Raw genomic sequence first — 26,123 nt, 5'->3', positions numbered from 1 at the left:
ACACCAAAAACACTCAAATAAAAATTCACCCCAGTTTAATTCTACATAGAGGCATGTTTTTCCCGATTTGCTCCAACAAAAATTTTCCTCGAAAAATGTGGGTTTTCCCAACAAAATCTCGAATTTTCAAATAATTTTTTTGAGCCAGTAATTATTTATTAATATAGCTTAGTGAAATAAAAGCTTTCTTGGTATAGATTATAAATTCAGAAGCCGGTGAAAATGAAACGAATATTTTAGCAACAATTCAATTGTTAATTAACAGTTTACAGTCGCAATAACAACCAAAATAATCATGAGACATTGATCAAACTTAGAAAGATTATAAAGGTGTGATGCCTATTTAATATTTTGTCGACAAAATATAAATTTTTCATTTTTTTGCATAATCTTTAAATGTTTCAAAAAATTGTTATAAACAAATTAACATTTCTCAGAAATTGTTTATTATATTCTAATTTTAAAAATACTTAAAATGCGTATTTCATAGGTCATAATTTGTTTTAATTGTTTCAAAGCTTAAAAGTGAGTCTATGGTACAGTCTAATTACTCACAAAGAATGTCAAAAATTCGTGCAATGGTTATATTTTATAAACACCGTAGTAATCGTATGTTTACTTTGCTGTTTCATAACTTTTTTGCAAATGGTTGCAAAAAAGTTTGAAAGCATTCATTTTCAAGATATTTGAAATGCTCATTTTAGCTATTTTTTAAAATTATAATATAATAAAAACTTTCTGAGAAACGTTAATTTGTTTATAACTATTTTTTTTGAAACATTTAAAGATTATGCAGAAAAGTTAAAAATTTATATTTTGTCGAGAAAATGTTAAACAGGCATCTCATCTTTATAAGATTTCAAAGTTTCATCAGTGTATCTTAATTATTTTGGTTATTATTGCGACCGTAAATTATTAATTAACAATTGAATTGTTTCTAAAATATTCGTTCAATTTTCACCAGCTTCTGGAACTATCATCTAAACCAATAAGGCTTTTAAGTCACCAAATTATTTAATTATTGGTAGATAATTACTTATCTAAAACTTTATTTGAAAATTAAAAATTTTGTTGTGAAAACCCGCATTTTCCAAAGAAAATTTTCGTCGGAGCAGATCGGGAAAAGCACGTCTCTATGCAGAATTTAATCACGGTGAATTTTTATTTGAATGTTTTTGTTGTAAAGTTAAAATATTCGGAGTTATAGAGCAATACTTGAAAAAAACACGATTTGCGTGCGCCATTTTGTTTATAAAAAATGTAACACACTATCTGAGGACTTTGCATACCTATATTATTAATATATAGGATCTTATAATTCGATTCCAGCAATAAAATTGCTGGTAAAAAACTTCTCCCAAAAATGGCCCATTCTCCGATAATCAGCCCAGACTACTATGGAATTATCGCTGTACAGAGCAGGGCGGATCTGTTTTGAGGTGGATGTGAGAGGTGGCATTCGGATTTTTGCAGATAAAACTAGGTGACAACTTCAGTAATTATAATTGAGTTATGCTCCTTCTCAAATATGTCCGTAACATTAATAAAAAAATTCAAATATTTAAAAATTTCGAAAAACATCGATTTTATTCAATTTTCATAGCTTATAACTTTAAAACTATTCATTTTGGAACAAAGTCGTAGGAAAATAAAATAAAGATAATTGATTAAATCTTAAATGATTAGACTTTCTGCAAAATAGCAATAAATACAAAATAAGGGGGCAAAATAAGCCTGTTTTTATTCAATGTATTTCAACCACTTTGGTTGCACTTAGAACCTTCGTAATTCGCTTAGAAAATTCTTACAACATACTTAAATCGTCCACAAAATTTTATTAAAATCCACTTAATAGGTTTTGCATAACAATTTTGCAATCTAAATTTTTTTAAAAAAGTTAAAATTTTTTAAAAACTTTCTGAACAAAAAGTGGACTCTTTAGAAATTTGCTAATTTTTTTACATATAAAGATACGCTCTACCTATCTAATATACTTTACAGAACTGAAGTTGGATTATTTAATCGGTCTCAGCACTGTTTTAAAGTTATAAACAATTTTTTGGCTTATAAACAAATACAGTGAGGACGTTTGGGTTGGAATAAATTCATTTTTCAATTATATATCAAATAAACATTTTTTTCTGTTTTAGGACAATAGTAAAATATATTTCGAATTAAATAAATTAAATACTTTCTTCTTTTTGTCTCAGTTAATTTAAAAAAAATTTTTGGGCACCCTGTATAAAAAATTATGTAATGAATAGAGAATTTAATAACCTTTCGAATAAGCTAGCAAGACCCCTATTCTCATTTAAAAAATCATCGATTACGTCATCAGACCCAGATGGATGACGTTACTAGTATGATATATATCCCAAAAATTATAATTTAAATATAAAAATCGACCTGTTTCGGGATTTATCTCCAGAGTCGCTAATTCTCGAGTCGCCCATGATTTTATTCCAACTCAAACGTCCTCACTATATTTGTTTATAAGCCTAAAAATTGTTTATAACTTTAAAACAGTGCTAATGCCGCTTAAATAATCTGATTTTATTTTTGTAAAGTGTATTAGATAGGTAAAGCACCTCTGGATATGTAAAAAATTAGCAAACTTCTAACTGGTCTACTTTTTGTTCAGAAAGTTTTTAAAAAATTTGAACTTTTTAAAAAAAATTTAGATTGCAAAATTATTATGCAAAATCTATTATGTCGACTTTAATGAAATTTGGTGGACGGATTAAGTAGGTATATCGTAAGAATTTTCTAAGCGAATTACGAAGGTTCTAAGTGCAACCAAAGCAGTTGAAAAACATTGAATAAAAACAGGCTTTTTTGCCCCCTTATTTTGTATTTATTGCTATTTTGCAGAAAGCGTAATCATTTAAGACATTTTAAACCAGTCGTCATAGGCGAGCGGGAGATACCCCTAAAGATCAGGTACTGACCACGGAGAGGAGAATGGCTAATTTTAGACATACTGTATGTTTTTGACGGTGCTGAAAACGAAAATGAGATTTACTTTGAATTTCATGTGGGGGAACATTGCCAAAATCGCAATTTTACCCTAAAAATAAAATCATGTTTTTTTGTGTTTACCTCGCTGCAACTCTGTTCCATTTTAATATTTTTCTTCTGAATTTTTTACAATATATAGCTCTAATATTTCGGAAGACAATGGTACCTATTTTAAGCTTTAATTCTAATTAAGCTAATTAAGCTGGTAGAGGTTATGAATTTTTCAATGGAAAAGGTGCGGATTTGTGCATTGCAAAGTTTAATCGCAAAAGTTGAGTGACGAAATTTCAAATTTAGCCTTTTATTCACGTTTATGTTAAAATAGAGAGTACAAAGAAGTTTTCTGGAAAATTTTAGATCAAAATGTTTTATAGAAAAAAAAATGATGCAACTTTTGTTATCGACATTAGATATCCCCAATATAACGGTTATTTTTCGAGATACTAACCATGGGTGGTGAATGGGTAATTTTGGTCTTAGATTATGTTTTTGACGGTGCTGAAAACGAAAATGAAATTTATTTTAAATTTTAGATGGAGGAATATTGTCAAAATCGCAATTTTACCATAAAAATAAAAAAAGTGATATCACGTTTTTTTGCGTTTAACTCGCTACAACTCTGGGCGATTTTAATATTTTTTTCTTATGTTTATACACTATATGTTGTTCACTTTTTTGAAGACAAAGGTATCTGTTTTAAGATTTTAATCTTATTCTAGTAAAAGTTATGAATTTTTAAAGTACAAGGTGCAGATTCGTGAATTGCAAAGTTTAATCGCAAAAGTTGAGAGGCAAAATTTAAAATTTATATTATTAATCACGTTTATGTTAAAACATAGAGTACAAAGAAGTTTTCTGGAAAGTTTTAGTTACAAATGTTTAATAGAAAAAAAAATGGCGCAACTTTTAATATAGACGTTATACATCCCCAAAATAACGCTTATTTTTCGAGATACTGGCCAAGGGATGTGAATGACTAATTTTGGTCTTATTTTATGTTTTCGGTGCTGACAACGAAAAAGAGGTTTATTTTGAATTTTATGTAAGGGAACATTGTCAAAATCGCAGTTTTAACCTAAAAATGAAAAAAAAAAGTGAAGTCACGCATTTTTACCTTTAACTCACTACAAATCTGTTACATTTTAATATTTTTTTCTAACATTTTTGTAGCATGTATTTCTCACCTTTGTAAAGACTATGAAATTAACTGTACTCTTTCAGTCTTTTCTTTATAAAAGTTATGAATTTAAAAAATAAAAGGTACAGATTCGTGAATTGCAGAGTTAAATCGCAAAAATTAAGTGACAAAATTTAAAATTTATCTGTTTGATTACATTTATGTTAAACCATAGAGTTCAAAGAAGTTTTATGGGTAGTTTTAGGTCTAGATGTGTTATAGAAAAAATATGGTGCAACTTTAAATTTTAAGAAAAACGTGGTTTAACTTTTTTATTTTTAGGGCAAAATTGCGATTTTGACAATGTTCTCCCACCTAAAATTCAAAATAAACTTGATTTTCGTTTTCAGCACCATCAAAAACATAAAGTAAAATCAAAATTAGCCATTCACTACCAATGATCAGTATCTCGAAAAATTAGCGTTATTTTGGGGATTTATAACGTAGATGTTAAACGTTGCACCATTTGTTTTCTATAAAACATTTTGATACAAACCTTTCCAGAAAACTTCTTTGTACTCTCTACTTTAACATAAACGTGATTAAGAAGCTAAATTTTAAACTTCATCACACAACTTTTGCGATTAAATTTCGCAATTGCACAAATCCGCACTTTTTTCTTTGAAAAATTCATAACCTTTATCAGGATAAGAATAAAAGCTTGAAACAGGTACAGTTGTCTTCAGAAATGTTAGAGCTATATACTGTAAAAATTTCAGAAAAAAATATTAAAATGGAACAGAGTTGTAGCGCAGTAAACGCAAAAAAACGTGATTTCATTTTTTTTTATTTTTAGGTTAAAATTGCGATTTTGACAATGTTCTCCCACATAAAATTCAAAATAAACCTTATTTTCATTTTCAACACCCTCGAAAATATAAAGTATAAATAAAATTAGCCATTCACCCCTCCGTGGTCAGTATCTCGAAAACTAAGCGCTTTTTTGAGGGTGTCCCGCTCGTATATATATCATACAAAATTCAATTATCTTTATTTTATTTCCCTACGACTACTGAAGTTGTCACTTAATTTTATCTGCAAAAATCCGAATGCTACCTCTCACATCCACCTCAAAAAGGATCTGCCCTGGCCTATACAGCGATAATTCCACAGTAGAAATCGAAAATTGCACTGTAATTTTTTATTTAATAGGTCAGTTTGGCATTTCATATATTTGCAAATATTTTTCTATAAAAATGTCTCGTTTTGGCACTGAATCTGTAAAGCAAGTTTTTGACACTATATTTATTTTGCAAATGGAATACGGAAATTCTGAATCTTATTGCAGTCATAAATGAACAATACAAACCTTTCTAAAAAACAAATTACCATAACATAGCAGCGGCAATTATTGTTATCTGGTCTCGGGCATTAGACGGTAAGAAAGATATTTATTGTGGGAATTTATCATTTAATGGGTCTATTGAATAAAAATAAGTATTTGCTTTTACTTACAAATATTTAAGTATTTACTTAATAGTAATTGAATAAAGTCATTTCTTTAATGCTTTGTTCAATTACTATTAAGTCAATACTTAAATACGAGGAAGTAAAAGCAAATACTTCTTTTCATTCAATAGACCCATTGTTCCAAATACTTTTAATAATTTTCGATTTCAAGGAATTCTGCCGTATGTATGTTGTAGTTATTCAGTTATTTTCAATCGTAATTATCTATTTCTTAAAAAAAGTGTCAGTAGAGACCAGGTGAGATCTCAAGGGGGGGGGATTGACTCCATTGCTCCCCTCCTTGGATCCGCGCCTGTTACAAAGTATTTTTTACCCCCAATGGGAAGACAGAGAGGTTGAAATTGTACAACGAAGAGTGCATTTCGGAATGCGCCCCATGAGATCTTTGATTTTCATATCGGTGTGAAACTGTAAAATTTATTGAGGGGATGGTTAAATTTCTTCCTAGTAGAAAAAGGCAAGATCGCTCCTCTGATTTCTGATCGAAAATAGTATTCAAAATATCTCCAACAAATACATGTACCATTTTTAAAATCGGTAGCGTAGAACTACTCCGAGATCCATCTGAGGGGGTAACTTTCCATTCCCCATGGAGAGTGAAGAGTGGCTTGCAAGCCTGTTTTTCAGTTTCAAAATGTAATTCGTTACATTTTCGACGAATTTACCAAATTTTACATCCGCAGTGTTACTATGTGCAAGGTTTGGCTGATTTTGTGTCCTTACTCCTAGCACTAATCCTCCCCTATTTTAAATGTAGAAGGGTAGGGGTAGTACAAACAAAATGAGGGCGGTACAATCCCGTACTAACGCAGTACAAACGAAATAGCCTATTTTTGACATTCAGATGGCAAAGAATGCATAGTAGAGGGGTAGCATGTCACTGGCCCCCCAGGCCAATATAGACGGGTGGGGTCGGTACAAACAAAATAAGGGCGATACAATCCGATACTAACGCAGTACAAACGAACATACCCATCCCGGACCCCATATCGAAAAAGGGGGATGGCATGTCACCAGCCCCTCCAGGCAGATTTAAAAGGGTGGGAGGCAGTACAAACGACTGAAGGGTGATACAATCCAGTACTAACGCAGTACAAACGAAATAGCCTATTTTCGACGTTCAGAAGGCAAAGAGTGCAGAGTAGAGGGTAGCATGTCGCTGGCCCCCCCAGGCCAATCTAGACGGGTGGGGGCGGTACAAACAAAATAAGGGCGATACAATCCGATACTAACGGAGTACAAACGAACATACCCATCCCGGACACCGTGATCGAAAAAGGGGGGGATGGCATGTCACCAGCCCCTCCAGTCAGATTTAAAAGGGTGGGGGCAGTACAAACGAATGAAGGGTGATACAATCCAGTACTAACGCAGTACAAACGAAATAGCCTATTTTCGACGTCAAATGGCAAAAACTGCAGATTAGTGGGGTAGCATGTCACCTGCCCCCCAGGCCAATCTAGACGGGTGGGAGCAGTACAAACAAAATAAGGGCGATACAATCCGATACTAACGCAGTACAAACGAACATACCAATCCCGGACCCCCAGATCGATAAAGGGGGGATGGCATGTCACCAGCCTCTCCAGGCAGATTTAAAAGGGTGGGGCAGTACAAACGAATAAAGGGTGATACAATCCAGTACTAACGCAATACAAACGAATGAGCTTTTTTTCGACCCTTAAATCGAAAAAGGGGGGGCTGGTGACATGGACCTCTTTTTCTTCTTGCCTGCACCACATCGTCTGAAAATGCCAAAACTCGGTGGCTTTTTTTATATAGGAGTCCTTCTCTATTGATTTTCACTTTTTGCATTATTTTTTCTATTAGTCATAAGTTGAAGAGTAATGATGACAAACGATCGCGCTGCCTTAACTTTTGTAATAATATTGACGATTTATGTAATTTCAGTAAACTGTATTTATTATTGTTATTTCTGACTCCTTGTAAGCTTTGTCCCTAAAATTATAAAATTTTCAGTGAGAATAAAGCATATTTCTATTCTATTCTATACAAGCGTTTTTGATTTATTTGTTGAACATTTTCTTAGCACTATCCCATATCAGTCGTGGAAAAGGGCCCTGCGACAAACTTTGATATGGGGCCACCGTGGGGCTAGCTACGCCACTGGGCTCTGGTATTGGATTCTGTAGATCATTCTGGGATTTACTGAAATAGTAAGCTTTAAATATTTCTATAAATTTTTGTACTGCCTCTGATTGTAAAACCTTTGTCCAAGATGAAGAGGAAAATGTCTCTACTTTATGCCGAGGATCCAAAATAAGAACTATAGTATATCCAATTAGTTTTGTTATAGTGTTTCAATATTTTATCTCTCGCAGCTTGAATGAAGTAAATTAATTACTCGTCAGTAGTGTTTCTATCAATTTAATTATCAAGTTAATGAGCCCAATATTTCCAGTTTGTCTTAAAGTAAGTTTACTCCAATTACCACCAATGGAAGTGTGCAATATTTTCCCCCTTCGAGCCTTCGAGTATTGAAGACAGTGTTTTAAAGCTTCTCAGGTACTGACAAAATTCACTGATCAGAACCCATTCTTTAGCACGTGTTAGCCCGGTTAGCACGCAACGCAATAAAAAGGTCGCCGGGGAATCACCGGACCAAGAAATCAAGAAATTTCAACATCTTGAAATTTATTGAGTCAAGACAAGATATAAAATGTCAAGAAAACGTAGAGACAAGATTTTTTTAAATTTCTTGATTTTTTTCCAAGACAAGACAAGAAGTTGTTGTCAAGACAAGAATTCTTGTCTTGTCGACCCCTACTTCCAGGCTTAAGAGAGAATTGTATTTAAATAATTATATAGCGACTACATATCGTTTACTAATTAGGTAATAAGCTCGGAAAATATACGCATCTCGATTATTGGATGGCATTTTTTTTTGTATAGTGGTACACTGAAGGTAAAAATCAACTACTATTACCTTTGACTTCAGTGAACCCCTATCGATTTTCACGAAAATTAGTGAGTGGTTAGATAATACCTCAAGAAATAAACGTGACATGGTGCCAACTTGCTTTTCCCCTGGGGATGGATACCACCCCTTTTCGGGAGTGAAAATTACTTTGTTAAAAATGACCCCACAAATCAATAGAGAGACAAATTATAAACAAATTGTGTTATATAGAGTAATTAAAATAATTCAATACTTTTTGAGTTATCAAAGATCAAATATTTTAATTTTCGTGAAAAAGGGCATGTTTTAAAGTGGTTTTTCATAAATGACTCAAAAACTGTTTTAAAGTTTTTACAAAAAAGTTTTTACTGCCTTTATTAAAATCCACTTTGAAGATCCACTCCACTCAATCTACATTTTTTGTTAGAACTAATTTTATGATAAAACTTACCGTTTCGCTGAAAATCGCTAAAAACCATATTTGGTGACCTTTGACCCCGCGTAAATTTTTTAGCTCGGGTCAGATTTATGAGGACTTTTTAGATTTCATTTATGATGGTATTGTGAACAATCCTGCCAATTTTCAGCTGGATGGAAATTATTGTAACCTCACTCCAATTTTTGAGTCTAACCAGACCGGTCTACTAGGTGTGACACTCGATAGGACGCTGAGCTTTAAAGAACATCTTACAAAGACTACTGCAAAACTTAGAACACGAACCAGTATTCTACAAAAGTTATGAAGTACCACATGGGGTTCCTCAGTGACTACACTTAGGTCGACAGCGCTGGGACTCGTGTATCCCGTTGCAGAGTACTGTGCACCGGTATGGCTCAACAGCCCACACACCAAACGTGTTGATGCCCAACTCAACTAATCCAGGCTTTGCGTATTATATCAGGTGCAAGCAAGGCCGCGCCAACGTATTGGCTACCAGCACTAAGCCACATAGCACCCTTACACATCCGTCGAGAACATGCCCTTGTCAGGGAGTATAGAAAATTAACGCCGATCATGTGCTCCACTCTCACGTTGGTATTAACGACAGAGACATACGCAGGCTTCGTTTAAGAAAAAATCCTCTGGATTCTGCAAGGATACTAATTGAAAGGAATTTCGAAATAACCGACCGTCGGCAAGAAGATTGAGAGAAGAATGTTCCACCTGACATCCGGAATATGCCATGTATTACAAGCAAGCCAGAGGGTTTCAATCAACCAAGACGGATCTGGGCGACACTAAACAGAAGTAGAACCAACTGTGGCAGGTGCTCTGACTCACTTTTTAGATGGGGAAAAATACCTTCTCCAAATTGCGATAGCGGTGCTGAAAGACAAACGACTAAGCATTTGGTGGAGGAATGTTCCATCAAATCGTACAGTGGCAATCGGTCTGATTTTTTAGTGGCGACCAATGAGTCAATTGATATTTACCAACTAAATTTTCGTTTGTAAAAATTAATTATTATTTATAATGTATTATTATCTTTATGTATATACAAAAACTGTGATATAGCCATACGCTAAATAAATAAATTACCTTGTAATAAACGTAAATCACTACTTGTCTCTTATGGACTTAAAACGCAACAAATATACACGGTGTTCCATTTGAAATAAGAAAGTTCATTAGATTTCACGAAAAACGGAAGATTTGACAACAATGTAAATACCACTGTAATATAGGCAGCATTAGAAGACTCTTACCCACCACAACCTAAAAAAATCGTGCAAGCCGTTTCCGAGATAATCGAGGCGTTCCATACATAAAACTTACTATGTAGTCTGTATAAATATATTATAAATATATTAACTAAAATTAAATAAAATAAATCGAATCGGATCGAATCGAATGGAATCGAATTGAAGCGAATCGAATTTAATAGAATATATAAGAAGTATTCACTTCTGTCGGCACTCCGCAAGTGCCACGATCTCTCTTTTTTTGGTAAAATAAATCGTGAAGATAACCCCTTAATTAGCATCCCAAATAAAATTAAACGTTACTGCTTCACAAGTTACTTTACTTATGTATTGTTTGTATATGATTTTTTGTAAGTTTCATCGGTTTAAAGTGCTTATATTTAAAAGGGCTGTAGTTGAAATGGCCTGAACTAGTAACGAATCACGAGTATATGCAAATTTTAACAGCCATAAAATATCTTAACCAGTTCTTGTCTTACAGAAAAACAAAATATTCAGAAAAGCAAAACCTATATTTTTTAGTCTTTTTTGGTATCACTAATAATTTTTAAGTTACCTACCTTGAAAAAAGACATTTTGTCAGTATTAAAAAAAAAATTAATTTAAAACCAATTTTTTTCAAAAATAAGCAAATTGAACCGATGAAACTTACAAATCATATTTATAAATAATACATAAATAATACATAACTTTTGAAGCGGTAACGAATAATTTCATTTGTTATACTAATTAGAGGTGATTTAACGTTTTGTTTTAGCAAAAAAATAAAAAAAAAAACAATATTATTTTGAGCATAACACTTACATTTGTTGTTAGAAACTTTTTTAAAAAACAAAAATTTTAAAACTTTTTTTAAACACTTTAAAATAGTTATTTATGAAACAGTTCGTGAAGTATGCTTTTTGCGAACGCACGCGATTTTTAGAGCACAAGCGACAACGGAGCGAGTGCTATAAATCGCGTAAGTTCGCAAAAAGTACTTCACGCACAGTTTCATACAATATTTTATCAACGATAAACAAATAAAAAAAGCTGTAACTCTTCGTCACTGGAATTCATTTCAATTCTACAATTTTTAGAACTTTGACATTTAAAAATTCTAACTACTTTCAAACCACAAAACTGTCAAAACTTTTGTTGTAATTCATTGCTCATATTGTCATCACCATGACAACGCGAAAGTTAAAAACAGTGCGAAAAAGTAAATCCCATTTAAAATACATTGTTACTTCAGGCATACTTTAAATCCTTCAAGCACTGCTATCTATAATGACAGTTTTCACAAACTAAAAACTTATACATAATATGGCATAGATAGTAGATGTGGTAGATAAAAGTTGTAATGAGTTTTCTCCAAGAAGTACTTCATTTTTTTTTGTTATTTTACGTTGAAATATTCTACTTGTAATTTGAAAAATAAGAACCTACTTTTCATTATCAACAACTGTACTTCTACTGGGTCTACAGACTTCATACATACACCAAATTTTTTACTTTTTTATAGGCTATATTTTGGCTAAGAATATTTTTTTAGGTAGAATACTTACTTTTTGAGTTATTTGTGAAAAAAGCCTAAAAAACTTGTTTTTTTTTTGTAAAAAGATGAACATATTCACTCGCAAATAACTCGAAAATTGTTGACTTAGTGATAAAACTCTATAGAACAAAAGATGCTTAGAATTACAGAAACTTTAGTTTATTAAGTTTATCCACGTCCGGACTTATTTTGAACGTATATTTTTTCACCCCGGGAAGGTGTGGTACTCACCCCCAGAGCAAAAGCGCACATCGGCACAATATCACTTTTTGATATGATAGCTATAGTGCAGTCACTGAAGGTTTTCACCTTCGATTTCGTTGAACCTCCATTCATAAAAATTGGTAAGTAATTAGAGGATACCTCAAGGAACAAAGGTGATATGATGCCAACTTGCGCTTCTATCTTGGGATGGATGCAACCCCTTCTTGGGGGTGAAAATTATTTTATTAAATATAATACCATAAGCCGATAGAGGGACAAATTATAAGCACAATTTGTTATATAAAGTTATTAAAATAAATCAACACTTTTTGAGTTAAAGACCAAATATTTTATTTTTTTCGTAAAAAAATGCATGTTTTAAATCGGTTTTTCACATATAAATCAAAAACGATAAGCTTCTACAAAAAAGTTATTATTACTGAAATTTGAGATAATAAAAAATTGAATACATTCCTCACATAAAAAACTAAACTAATATTAGTTCAAAGTGAGTTATTGGCAATTGAATGTGTATTTTTTTAGACGAGTACTCAAATCTAAGTATTCAAGCTTAAATAACGGGAAATCGATGCAATGTATAAAATATTCCTGGAAAACATTTGCCAAAGTACTTCGGAATACCTATTAAATGAGCTTCAGTCAAGGTAATAGCGTCAAAATTAAGCAAGTTATAATGGAAATAAAAGAACCGTTTCGAATTTTTTAGGAAAAAGTGAAAAATAAAACATACGCCATTTCCACAAAAATTAAAATTTATAGTAATCCTTGCAAGAGCTTCTTTATATTAGCATTAGTAATGTTTTTGATAATTTTAACCGGTTTAGAATGCATATTTTTGAAATAAAGATATAATTTAAAAAAATCGTAATTTTTAAAATTATTGTAATTCTCATATTCTTTTGATAATAACTCCAAAAATACTCAATATACGTAAAAAATTATATATAACCAAATTTTAGTTTTTTCTGTGCCAAATATTTTAGCTGCTTTACTATTTCTATAGGGTAAAAAATAACCGAGATAGAAACGTTTAAATCTTAAATTTTGCAGTGTGAACCATGCAACCTGGGTCATTTAACCTTTTATTTTTAAAAAAGTAAGGGGTTTAAAAGATTAAGTTCAACGTGCTTAAATAGCACTTGGAATTAACTTTCAAACAGTTTTTAGGTGAACCAGATATCGTAAACATGAACGGAGTTATTAAAAAAAAAACAATAACGTTTTTTGTAAAAATTTTTAAAAGATAAATTTTGAAAAAATTTTGGAGCATAAATTTTAACACTATCAACATGTTTGGGGGCTCATTTAAGAGATATTTTTAAGTAATTTGACAAATGTTTAATAAGTTTATGTTATAAAATGCATAAATTTCCTGTTATTTCAGCTTGAATACTTAGACTTTTTTTAGCACCCGAAAAAATATACATTTAATTACTTATAACTCACTTTTAATTAACATTAAATGGTTTTTGTAGTAAGGGGTTTATTTAATTTTTTATTAGCTTTAATTTTGATAAATATAACTTTTTTGTTAAAACTTACACTTTTTGAGTTATTGATGAAAAATTGGTTAAAAAATTTTCTCTCAAGAAAAATTAAAATATTTGATCTTTAATAACTCAAAAAGTTTTGATTTATTTTAATAACTGTATATAACAAATTTTGCTTGAAATTTGTCCCTCTATCGAATTATGGGGTTATTTTTAATAAAATAATTTTCACCCCCGAGAAGGGGTGGCATCCACCCCCAAGGTAAAAGCGCAAGTTAACACCATGTCACCTTTGTTCCTTGAGATATCCTCTAACCACTCACCAATTTTCATGCAAATCGATGGAGGTTCAACGAAATAGGAGGTAATAGCTCATATCCACCTTCAGTGACTCTACTACTATACGGATACCAAATTTCATGTCAATCCAAGCAGTTCTTTAAAATTCGGAGCAAAAACCGTGAGTAAATGGATTAAAATTTAAGTACTTATAAAACAAATAAGCATATAACATTGTAATTTTACTTACTTAAATATAATTTTCTTAAATGGTGTAAGTTTTTGAGCTGATCCCCTCCGAGACTTTGGATTCTATTTCCGCTTAAATCCAATAACCTTAACGAAGGCAAATTCAAGTCACTAAAGGATATCCCAGAAATCTCATTATGCTTCAATATGAGATGCTCTATATTTCTAGGTAATCCAGAAATAAGACTTTTTAAATTATTATGGCTGACATCAAGTTCATAAAGCTGTGTTAAGTGTCTAAAAGTAACCGGATGAAAATTTTTGATATTGTTGCTAGACATATTAATATGCTCTAATAAGGGAGTAGGTAGAAAAGCTTCTGGATCTATAAAATTTAAGCCATTTTGGCTTAGGTCAGCTCTTCTCAGTGCACCTATGTTTATTAGAAACCTAGGTTCTAGCCTTCTCAAATAATTCTTAGACAGATGCACGCTTTTCAAAGCAGGCAGATTCCAAAACGGAGCCCTTCGTGTATCTGCAATAGAATTGTTGGTCAGAATAAGGTCTCTTAAAGCAGGCATACCTATAAATGCCTCTTTGTCTATCATTTGCAATTGATTGTATCCTAAATTAAGTTGCTCTAACGTGGAATGACCCATTAGAGATCTAAAGGGTATAGAATCTAGTTTATTATAACTTACATCTAGATATATTAATCTAGGGAGATCTTCTAATATTGACCTAAGTTGCATAACGTTACTTAAAGCATTATCTTGAAGGTATAGTTCTTCAAGCACACTAGGTTGATAAAAGCTTTGGTGTTGAATTCTTCTTATCATATTTTTACTAAGATCTAAAGTTTTAAGCGCAGGGAGTATATGAAACGCTCCTTTTCTTATTTCTGCTATCACATTATTAGACAGATAAATTCTCTTTAAAGACCGCATATCTACAAAAGTAGCTTCCTCTACGATACCTATATAATTATAATCTAATTTTATAATTTCCAAATTTGGTAGCTCTCTACTACTTCTTCCTATCATGCCAGGATCACTGATTTTGTTACCTACTAGTGATAATTCCTTAAGACTAGGTAGCCTACTAAATGTTCGTGGATGTACCCACTCTAATCCACAGTAAGTTATATTAATAAGATCTAACTTAGGAAGATCGTCAAAGACATTAGCCTCAAGTCTGGATAGTTTTGGACAAAACTGTAAATGCAATTTCTCGAGGGAAGGATTGTCTTTGAAAGTTGACGCAGAAACTTCTACCAAAGAAGTCGACTCTACTTGAACATATCTTAGAACAGGTAATCCAGAAAATATTGGTAACCGCTTTAATAACTTTGATTGAATCGTTACAGCTTTAAGGTTTTTTAGATTCATCAAAGATGATTGAGGGAGACTGCTAAGTTTTGGTTCTACTATAAACAGCTCCATTAAACTTGATTCTAAATCTGCTAGCCAGTCTGTCGAAACTCGCTCTAAAGTGTTGTATCGTAACATTAGTCGCAATATTTTTAAGGGTGAAAATGTTCGTCCTGGAAGAGAAGGTAAGTAGTTGTTTTCTATTATTAGTTCGTCTATAGGTATTGTTATATAATTGGCAATGGATTTGAGGCTCTCCAGTACAGTGGACAAATTGCTGTGAGAACACCTAAAAAATAAAATATATCATTAAACCATTTTTATCGACTTGAAGCGGAAGCTTAAGTACATAAATATAGTATAACTAATAACTCACTGGTATTTACGACTAAACAACCTTATATTCGCTTCATTTCATAGATGATCAAGAAATCATATCACAAGTGAATCTTTTACATGAGAGTTAGAGAGAAAGAAATCAATGGCCAGAAGACTGGCCCGATAGACGTGAATGATGAATGGGAAGCGGAAAGTATAATACAGGGCTCTAATATACCGGAAGGTACTGGACTCTAATTAATGATAAGAACAAATTATAATTGATAACGAAACCAGTCCAGCAACTAAAATAGAGAGGAGTTAGGCAGGGTTGTATTATGTCTCGATTACCATTCAATGAATCCATTTTGTAGAAGCATTACTATCTGAAAGTGAAGAAATAATAATTAACGGAAGAATTATAAACACCATAAGCTATGCAGATGACACTGTGATTACGGCAAACTCTGCTGAATAACTCCAACTACTAATAGTCTGGGCAGATTATCGGAAAATAAGCCATATTTGGGAGAAGTTATTTACCAGCAATTTTATTGCTGGAATCGAATATTATGATTCTATACATATATTAATAACATAGGTATGCAAAGTCCGTAGATAGTGTGCTACTTTTTTTCTAAACAAAATGGCGCCCGAAAAGCGTGTTTTTTTCAATGTTGGCTCTATAACTCTAAAGATTTTAACTTCACACGAAAAACACCCAAATAAATATTCACCGTAATTAAATTCTGCATAGACACATGTTTTTCCCGATTTACTTGGACGAAAACTTTCCCTGGAAAATGCGGTTGTTCCAACAAAATCTTTAATTTTTAACTAAAATTTTAGGAAAGTAATTATTTATCAATAATTAAATAACTTGGTAATATAAAAGCTTCTTAGGTATAGATTATATTTACAGAAGCCGATGGAAATCGAATGGACAGTTTACCAACAAATAATGTGTTAATTAAAAATTTACGGTCTCTACAATAACCATAATAATTATGATTATTAGAATATTAGAATAACTATGATTTTTGCATAAAAATGCACTGTACCTATCCAATGTACTTTACATAATTGGAGTTAAACTATTTAAGCGGTCTCAGAAATATTTTAATAATAAACACTTTTTTGGCTTATAAACAAATAAAATATCTCGGGAAATATTAAATTAAATTATGAAAACGGTATTAGAAAGTACGTGGCAGGACCAGGACGCTTCTCTTATAATAAAAACGTTTAATTGCGATGAGTGGTTCCTGAGATACAACTGGTCAAAGTTGACCGGCATGTACGGTGAAGATATACACAATATGAGGGTAATTTTCGTACCTTTATTTCGGTCCTCTTTCTCCACACAAATTTTCATATCTTTAAAAGACTCATAACGTATATTAAAATAATAACAAACTATCGGTATTACGAGTGAAAAATACCAAAAATATACTGACTATTTTTTAATATCACTACATTTTGAAGTACGTATATTAAACAGAACTTACCATATTTGGTACTCTTTTCCTTTTATTAGACACCTGCATGGTAAAATTGCTTCCTGCGGAGGACATGTTTTGTCAATTGTCTGTATTTCTTTAATTAAAAGTGACGACAAAATCAAAACGAATAGTTGCGTTTTTAGTCCAAACGGCATTTTGTTATGTTCATTATTTTCAACGACTTATTTATCAAGTGTTCTTTAATGGCGATTCTTATTGAAGACGGTTGGTTTGACATTTTTCATTCGAAACACTTATTGTCCTGCAACAACAATTGAAATATTATTATGATTAAATAGAAAAAAGTAACAGTAAGCTCCTAAGTTAAATATTATTTATATGGAATTAAACCATGTTTTGATTTTAAAAAACAATATTTAATTAATTAAAAAAATTACGTGTAGTTTTGACAAAAAGAGTATTTTAAAAGATAAACCTCATCTTTTGTTATACATATATGCCTATCACCCTTATTAGTAATTTAACACGCTTTACATTTTTCTACCCAATCACCCAGTCTAGTAGAATCTTGTAGATTTTAACACAAGTTTATCTAATGACAATAATTATGATAAATACCATTTCATTTAATAGTATAGTATTGTTGATCCAAAAGATGGCATAACCCAGACATCCAAAGTGAAAGTTATCCTTCAACACCAAATTGTTCTATATGGTCCACACAATGTCCAAAAAAAAGTCACACCATTTTGAGCGTCGGGTTTGGGGGGAGAGGGGGGAGAAATCGGTAAATTCGTAGTTTTTTAAGTTTTTCGCCAATATTTCTAAAACTATGCCGTTTAGCATGAACAATCTTCTATACAAAATTGTTCTACATTAAATTTGAAATAAAAAAGGCCCTATGCATAATCTTTCTAAAGTGAATGGTTCCAAAGTTACGGAGGTAGTATAGTATAACTAACTGGTCCAAAAAAGGCCTAACCCAAAAATCCAAAGTAAAAGTTTTCCTCCAACACCAAAATGTTCTATTTGGTCCGCATATTGTTCAGTAAAAAGTTACACCATTTTGAGCGTCCGGTTTGGGAGGGAGGTGGGAGAGAAGCCGGTAAATTAGTAGTTTTTTTAAGTTTTTCGTCAATATTTCTAAAACTATGCTTTAGCGTAAACAATGTTGTATACAAAAATGTTCTACATGAAATTTAAAACAAAAAATGTTTTATACATAATTGTTATAAAATCAACGGTTCCAGAGTTACGGAGGGTGAAATGTCGAGGTTTTCGATACTTTTTATATTTTTTGGGCAATATTTATGATATAACTATACCAAAAACCCAGACATCCAAAGTGAAAGTTATCCGCCAACACCAAATTGTTCTATATGGTCCACATAATGTTCAGAAAAAAGTCACATCATCTTGAGCGTCGGGTTTGGGGGAGAGAGGGGGGAGAAATCGGTAAATATAAAAAGTATCGAAAACCTACACTTTTCACCCTCCATAACTCTGGAACCGTTGATTTTATAACAAATATGTATAGAACCTTTTTTGTTTTAAATTTTATGTAGAACATTTTTCTATAGAACATTCCTTACGCTAAAGCATAGTTTTAGAAATATTGACGAAAAACTTAAAAAAACTACTAATTTACCTACTTCTCCCCCATCTCCCCCCCAAACCAGTCGCTCAAAATGGTGTAATTTTTACTGAACAATATGTGGACCATATAGAACAACTTGGTGTTGAAGGAAAACTTTTACTTTGGATGTCTGGGTTAGGCCTTTTTTTGGACCAATTATACTATACTACCTCCGTAACTTTGGAACCATTCACTTTAGAAAGATTATGCATAGGGCCTTTTTTATTTCAAATTTAATGTAGAACAATTTTGTATAGAAAGTTGTTCATGCTAAACCGCTTGGTTTTAGAAATATTGACGAAAAACGTAAAAAACTACGAATTTGCAGATTTCTCCCCTCTCTCCCCCCCAAACCCGACGCTGAAAATGGTGTGACTTTTTCTGAACATTATGTGGACCAAATAGAACAATTTGGTGTTGGAGGATAACTTTCACTTTGGATGTCTGGGTTTGGGTCTAACTATACCATACTATAAAGGAAAATCTCTAGAAGATCCTTAATATATAAAGCATTCGGTACTAGTTATCACTACGAAATTTAGTGAAATTAGTTTAGAATAATAGATGCAACAATGTACATAATAATACCATGTAGGAATAACTGGTAATGAGTTAAAGACAAAACAGCGTTTGAACCGATAAACAATGTGAACATTCCGATCACATCAGGTATACTAATCTCAGATACTAAATCTTTATTCAAGACGCATGTAAACAAAATTTGACGAGAAATATGGGATCAAACAAACACAAATCTTAAATAGAAACAAACTGTTATCTTTGCATATTGTCTCTAAAAGCTGTTGATTGTAAAAATGGTAGCCATTTTTTAAAACACATTAAATGTGATTATTTTATACATTTAAGGGTTTTTACCCTGACCAGTGATTAGATCCCTGGGTTAATTTTTAATATTAGAATGTGTTTGTTCAAAGTTTTCTCTTTATTTGAGGTAGTTACAATTATAAGACGATAGCTGTGATGATGGCATTAAAAATGCTGAAAGTACTTAGCTGATTTTAATAAATTTATTTATACACACTATCAGTCTTTGAAAACATACACCAGTTCCCGTTTTGATTTACAAATCTTAAAGTCATAAACCAGACGTATCTTCAAAAAATCTTCCTATACCACCAAAAAGAAAAGGCAGTTGCAAAATAGGTTGCACTTCAGTTTAGTTTGAACTACCACACGTGTTCCTGATGTGAGTTAAATAACTCGAGTCAAATGTGCTAGAGAACAATATAACATTTTGATCACCCTGTAACAATTTTTGCTAAAATAAATGTATGTTTAAATAGAACAATAAATAGTTAAGGCCCAAAAACAAATTGTTCCCAGTTCTTAGTTTCATAGATATTAAATTTTTTTCTGAAACCTTACATTTTTAGAAAAAACTGAACTAATAAATCTTTTCAATTCTATTTGATCTACAGCCAATACATTATGCTAACAAATGGAAAACATAATGAGACGTATGGGGGAGAAAGGCAAAGAGTATGGGATATAGGATATAGGTGAAAAAGAGTAATATAAAAATCATGATAGTAGACAGATCTTTAACACCTTACAGAGATTTAACGCCTTCGAAGTTTACCTAGCTTCATATACCTGGGGTCTCTCATAACAAATGAACGGAGATGGCACGGATAAGGGAGGAGAAGAGACGTAGGAAGCTTACTATTGCAGGAACAGCTACGATGAAACTGCTAACAATTTGGAAACGTAGGATGAACATCGAACAAATGTATCAATATTAGAACAACTCAAAGAAAAAAAAAGGTAGCTTAAACAAATACCACAGAGATATTTGTAGCATTTTAGACACATTACCAGAAGAACCGGTACGATGAAAAAAACTAATAATCGAGGGCATACTTAAAGGAAAAATACCTAGGGGAAACTATTTAAGCGGTTGTGTGGATCAAGCAGCAATACTGATACCCCAAGGGTTACACGTAGCCGAACAACTAGCTCAGGATGGAAGCAAATTGAAATTGAATTCAAATGGGGGCGCTATTTCCTGTATATAAACAGAGTTAAAGCGGAGTTTCTAGAAGAAAAGATTGTTTGTAGGACTAAACATGTAACAACTAAACGGAAAGTGGGAGTAGTTGAACGATCTTCTTCTTCTTCTTTTTGTGTAGACATGACTCTGTCTATTTTTCAATATGCCTCCAGTAAGTTGTCATACCATCGTTTTCGTGGTCTTCCCACTGATCGTCTTCCTATTGGGGAACCGTCTCTCGCCGTCCTTACTACTCTATTTGTTGTCATTCGGCTTGTGTGGTCGTTCCATTCTACTCTCCTGTTTTCACCAAGTTATTAATGTTGTCCACCTTGCATCTCCGTCTGCACTTCTAGCTTCATCCCATAGTGTCTTACCATCGATTTTTCGAAGTATTTATCTCTGCTGTTTCTAGTATTCTTTTTGTGCTTTATGTATCAGGTCGTGTTTCTGCTGCGTATGTCATTATTGGTCTGATGACTGTTTTGTAAATTCTGCCTTTTACTTCTTTTCCGATATTTTTATTTCTCCGTATTGTTTCATTCAGGCAACCTGTGGCTCTGTTTTCTTTATTCACTTCTCCAATGATCTCCACTTCTGTTTCGAGCTTTCCTTAGCTAGATAGTGTGATGCCTAGATATTTAAACTCCATGACTTGTTCTATTATCTGACCCTCCAGCTCTAATTTACACCTTATTATATATATTTGCTGTTATAACCATGCATTTAATCTTTTTTGGGGAAATTAACATGTTAAATTTTCTAGCGGTTATAATAAATTGGTGCAGCATACGTTATAAATCATCTTCACTTTGAGAGATTAGAAACAACACAGATCACAGAAATTAAATTTTAAGAATATTGCCTAATTTAGACTCTTTTTGGTCTTTTTATTCGAAATTTTATTCAATTTTTTTGTGGATGGTTCAAGAGGTTTCACCGAATGGTAACATTTTTTTTATATTTTAATTCATATGCAACTGCGTTACATCTTTTAAAATGTTTTATATTTTATGGTTATACTAGACCAGGGCCTTTAGCACTCCGGAATAAATCGATGTTTAAATACAGTATCTAGACGTGAAGACAACCCCCGAAACTCCAGAAGATGACGTGCATTAGCAGTGGCACTGGGCACCAAGTGCTCCGGAGATCGGTTCTTAAGGCGCATTCGTATTCAGCTACTTCAAAAACCTATAAGTAATCTGTTGCCATCAATTTAGTGCCGATAACCTCGAACCTCTAGATAATGTGTCCTTAGCAGTAAACATGGGCACCAGGTGCTCCGGTGGTCAATTCTGATGGCGTATTCGTCTTCAGCGACCCCAAAAACGCCCGAGTAACAAAAAAATCTCGTTTATGCTCTTTTAGACACATTTTATGCTCTTTAATGCAACTATGTATTTCCACCCATTTTTCTATAGTAGAAGTTTTTTCTTGACATCATCCTGAATACAATGCAAAAGGTTGCAAGTCTCTAGGTGTTGTATTTAAAAATCGATTTATTTTGTGCTAAATGCCCTGGTAGTCTAGTCGCAACATAGGGGGTCCCGTGGTAAATTTTAGCTCGCCGTAATTTGATGGTGGTATTATAGGTTTTTTGGCCGCTGAATCCGATGGAAGTGGTCTGGAAGCCCAAATATGGTGGGGTTTAATTGTTATTAACAAATTATGATAAAATTAGGTATTTTTCAGGTATTATTAAAGCACTGTATAGAAATTGATAGTGTTAAGGTCTTCTCTGGTGTATTTTTGGTGTTCTTATTTTGTTAATAACAAAATTATTGTTTATTCACTGAAAAGCTCGAAATAATGCGCTATCTACAGCAAGTTTGTAGTCTCTTTCATAGTATTTTTATACGCTAAATCTATTGCCACTAGTCGTGATAGCTTAAACCACGTTCCGACTTTGTTATTAATAAATTATTGCAAAAATAACGGTTTATAGTAGTTTACTCATGGTTTTTGCTCTAAATTTAAAAAAACCACTTATATTGACATGAAATTTGGCATACACGTAGCTAACATGTCAAACAAAAAAAGGAATATTGTGACGATGTGTTCTTTTACCCTGGGGGTGAATGGCACCCCTTTTCGGGGATGAAAAAATAAACCTTTAAAATAAGTCCGGAAGTGGATAAACTGATATTCTAAGCAACTTTTGTTCTATACAGTTTTTTCACTAAGTCAATACTTTTCGAGTTATTTGCGAGTGAATATGTTCATTTTTCAACAAAAAAACCACGTTTTTGTTGGTTTTATCGCCTTGTGCCTTATAGCGACTTGTGAAGCGGTAACGATTAATTTCATTTGAGATGCTAATTAGGGGGTGATTTTCTCGTTTTTTTTTTACCAAAAAAAAGGGACCAACTTTATTTTGAGCGTATTTTTGATGGCTTGTTTTTGATACTAGATACTTTTTCAAAAAACAAGAAAAAAGTTTTTTTTAAAAGCTCTAAAAAAGTTGTAATGAGTTTTCCTCAAAAAGTGCTTCATTTTTTGGTTCTTTTATGTTAAAATATTCGATTTGGAATTTCACGAATATTAACCTGTTATTCTTAGCTACAACTCCGCTTCTACTAGGTCTACGGACCTCGCACATACACCATTTTTTTCACTTTTTTATAGTCTATATTTTTGCTAAGAATTTTTTTAAATACTTACTTTTTGAGTTATTTGCGAAAAATCGTCTAAAAACGTGGGTTTTTTGTTAAAAAATGAACATAATATTCACTCGCAAATAATTTGAAAGTATTGACCTAGTGAAAAAACTGTATGAAACAAAAATTTCTTAGAATTAATCATTTTATCCACTTCCGGACTTATTTTAAAGGTTTCTTTTTCACGCCCGAAAAGGGGTGAACCTCACCCTCAGGTTAAAAGCACACATCGGCACAATGTCACTTGTTTTGTTTGACATGTTAGCTACGTGTATGCCAAATTTTATGTCAATCCACGTGTTTTTTTTTAATTTAGTGCAAAAGTGAGTAAACGTACTATAAACAGTTATTTTTGCAATAATTTATTAATAACAAAGTCGGAACGTGGTTTAAGCTATATATAGGAACGACTAATGGCAAACGATTTAGGGTATAAAAATACTTTGAAAAAGACTACAAACTTGCTGAAGATAGCGCATTATTTCGAACTTTTCGACGAATAAACAATTATTTTGTTATTAACAAAATAAGAATATATTTTGAGTAGTCGCGACTAGTCGCATTCGATTCAGCGACCAAAAATACACCAGAGAAGACCTTAACACTATCAATTTATTTACAGGGCTTCTAATAATTCCTGAGAAATACCTAATTTTTCCATAATTTGTTAGTAACAATTAAACGCACCATATTTGGGCTTCCACACCACTTCCATTGGATTCAGCGACCCAAAAAACCTATAATACCACCATAAAATCACGGCGAGCAAGAATTTCCCACGGGTCCTATGTTACTACGACTAGACTATGGTTTATACTTATACAGATAAAGTATACATTCATATAGAACGATTAAAACATTCCAAAGGAAAAAGTTATAGTAAGTGCTAAACATATTTCTATTTACACAAAGTTTTAAGGAATGCAGATCAGTTTCCATCTGTCTATAATTACAAAAGAAATATTTTCTAAACAACTATGATAGAAATAAGAACCATTTATTATAAGTATATGCAATTGAAACTTTCACAGCTCTATCAATAATTATTTCCACCAGAAAAGATAGTAAGTGAATCTTTAATTATGAAGTTGTTCTGGTTGGTGAAGCCACTATTAGGTATAATTAATTTCGTGATTAAGTAATAGATTACAATTAGAATTAGAATGACGTACTGAAATAGAAGGCGACATTATTAGTTTAATTAAAATGAATTAATTATACTTTTCAGTATAAGTTTTATAATTGCGGTAGTTTCAGTTATAACAGCAATTTGTGTTTCCCAATAATAATATGCAGTGACTTATCACAAAAATACAGGGTTTAACAAAAAGGCAGGTCATAAATTAAATCACATATTCAGGGAAAAAATAGTTCGATTGAACCTAACACATTCTAAAGGAGCCGGTGGGGGATGGTGTCTTTGCACAGTATTATAGTCGGTTTTTGAGAGAGAAAGTATTCGAAATAATAAAATAACAAATAATATAAAATTTGTTATTTCATTATTTCGAATACTTTCTCTCTCATACACCGACTATAATAATGTGCATGGACGCCATCCCCCACCGGCACCTATAGAATCTATGCACTGTAGCTTCTACCTTAGTACAGTACTAATTTAATTGGAACGTACACAAATATTTGGAGGGGTTTAAGGGAACAAAACCCCCATAACATTTTTATGGGGCGCACAAATTTCACTTTATTTTTTTAAGATGTTCCTGCCATAAGCATGCCATATGGCCATTTTAAATAAAACATCTCTAATATTTTTCATGTTGGAAAAAATCCATTTTTATTTTGTAACTTTAAAAGACTGTAACTTGTTTTATGTGCACATTTGTACTAAGGTAAATTAGGTTCAATCGAAATATTTTTGATCCCAATATGTGATTTAATTTATGACCTGCCTTTTTGTTACACCGTGTATACATTGTGGAAAGCACTTACGACATAAAATTATTTCTGTCCTTATTTTAAATAATTATAAAAAACGCTGAGATCCGTCGAATTTTATATATAAATGGGCACTTTTTAAACATAAATTTAAATGTACAAGGTGATTCGAGCAAGCCTAGCAGAGTCCATAAGCTGTATTTTAATTCAACAAATGAATTAAAAATGTTCGTAAATAACTTTTTTACACATTTCATTATCAATTTTGGTATTGGTGGGGTGGTTTATAAGGGTTAAATTATTTAACCAAACAACAGTAATGTTTTGAAATATAAAAAAATCTTTACTTAACTTCATCAAACACCTAAAAAGTAAAAAAAAAAGTAAAAAACTTCAAAAGCCTAAAAAGTAGGTACTGTGATTTATGTTACAACTAGTTTTATTAAATTTTGGCAATAAGGGGTAGTTTTTACCCCTATAAAATAATAAGCGCACATCGGCAAAGGATAGATTTTGAGGTTAGGAGGTAAGTAGAGGCTATTCCAAAAATTTCATGAAAATCTATGTAGGATAGAATTCGGAGGAAATATCCTATTTTTGCTGTTATTGACTGACGTATGGTTAGTTTAGAAAACTGATGTCATTATTGAGCCAATTTCATAAAAAATGCCCTTATACAAAGTGTGATAAATTATTAATTTCAAAATTTTATGTACCTATTTAATATCTTGACGAAAATTATAATATATAAATTTCAAAA

The 26,123-nt window shown here is 32.1% G+C and overlaps 1 protein-coding gene across 1 annotated transcript in view; it reads right to left on the bottom strand.

Annotated features, from left to right (window-relative positions):
• LOC126878797 (protein artichoke-like) overlaps positions 1-26,123 on the bottom strand; it is a 146,815-nt gene that overhangs the window by 103,005 nt on the left and 17,687 nt on the right. Inside the window, exons 2-3 of the mRNA XM_050641692.1 lie at positions 17,206-17,461; positions 14,071-15,668 (exon numbers count right to left, since the gene is read on the bottom strand). Coding sequence (XP_050497649.1) covers positions 14,071-15,668; positions 17,206-17,354 — 1,747 coding nt within the window. The 5' untranslated portion in view covers positions 17,355-17,461. The remainder of the gene's footprint in view (positions 1-14,070; positions 15,669-17,205; positions 17,462-26,123) is intronic.

Source organism: Diabrotica virgifera, chromosome 1 (assembly GCF_917563875.1).
Source record: "Diabrotica virgifera virgifera chromosome 1, PGI_DIABVI_V3a".
NCBI classification, from domain to species: domain Eukaryota; kingdom Metazoa; phylum Arthropoda; class Insecta; order Coleoptera; family Chrysomelidae; genus Diabrotica; species Diabrotica virgifera.
This window is presented reverse-complemented; position numbering and strand designations above follow the sequence as displayed.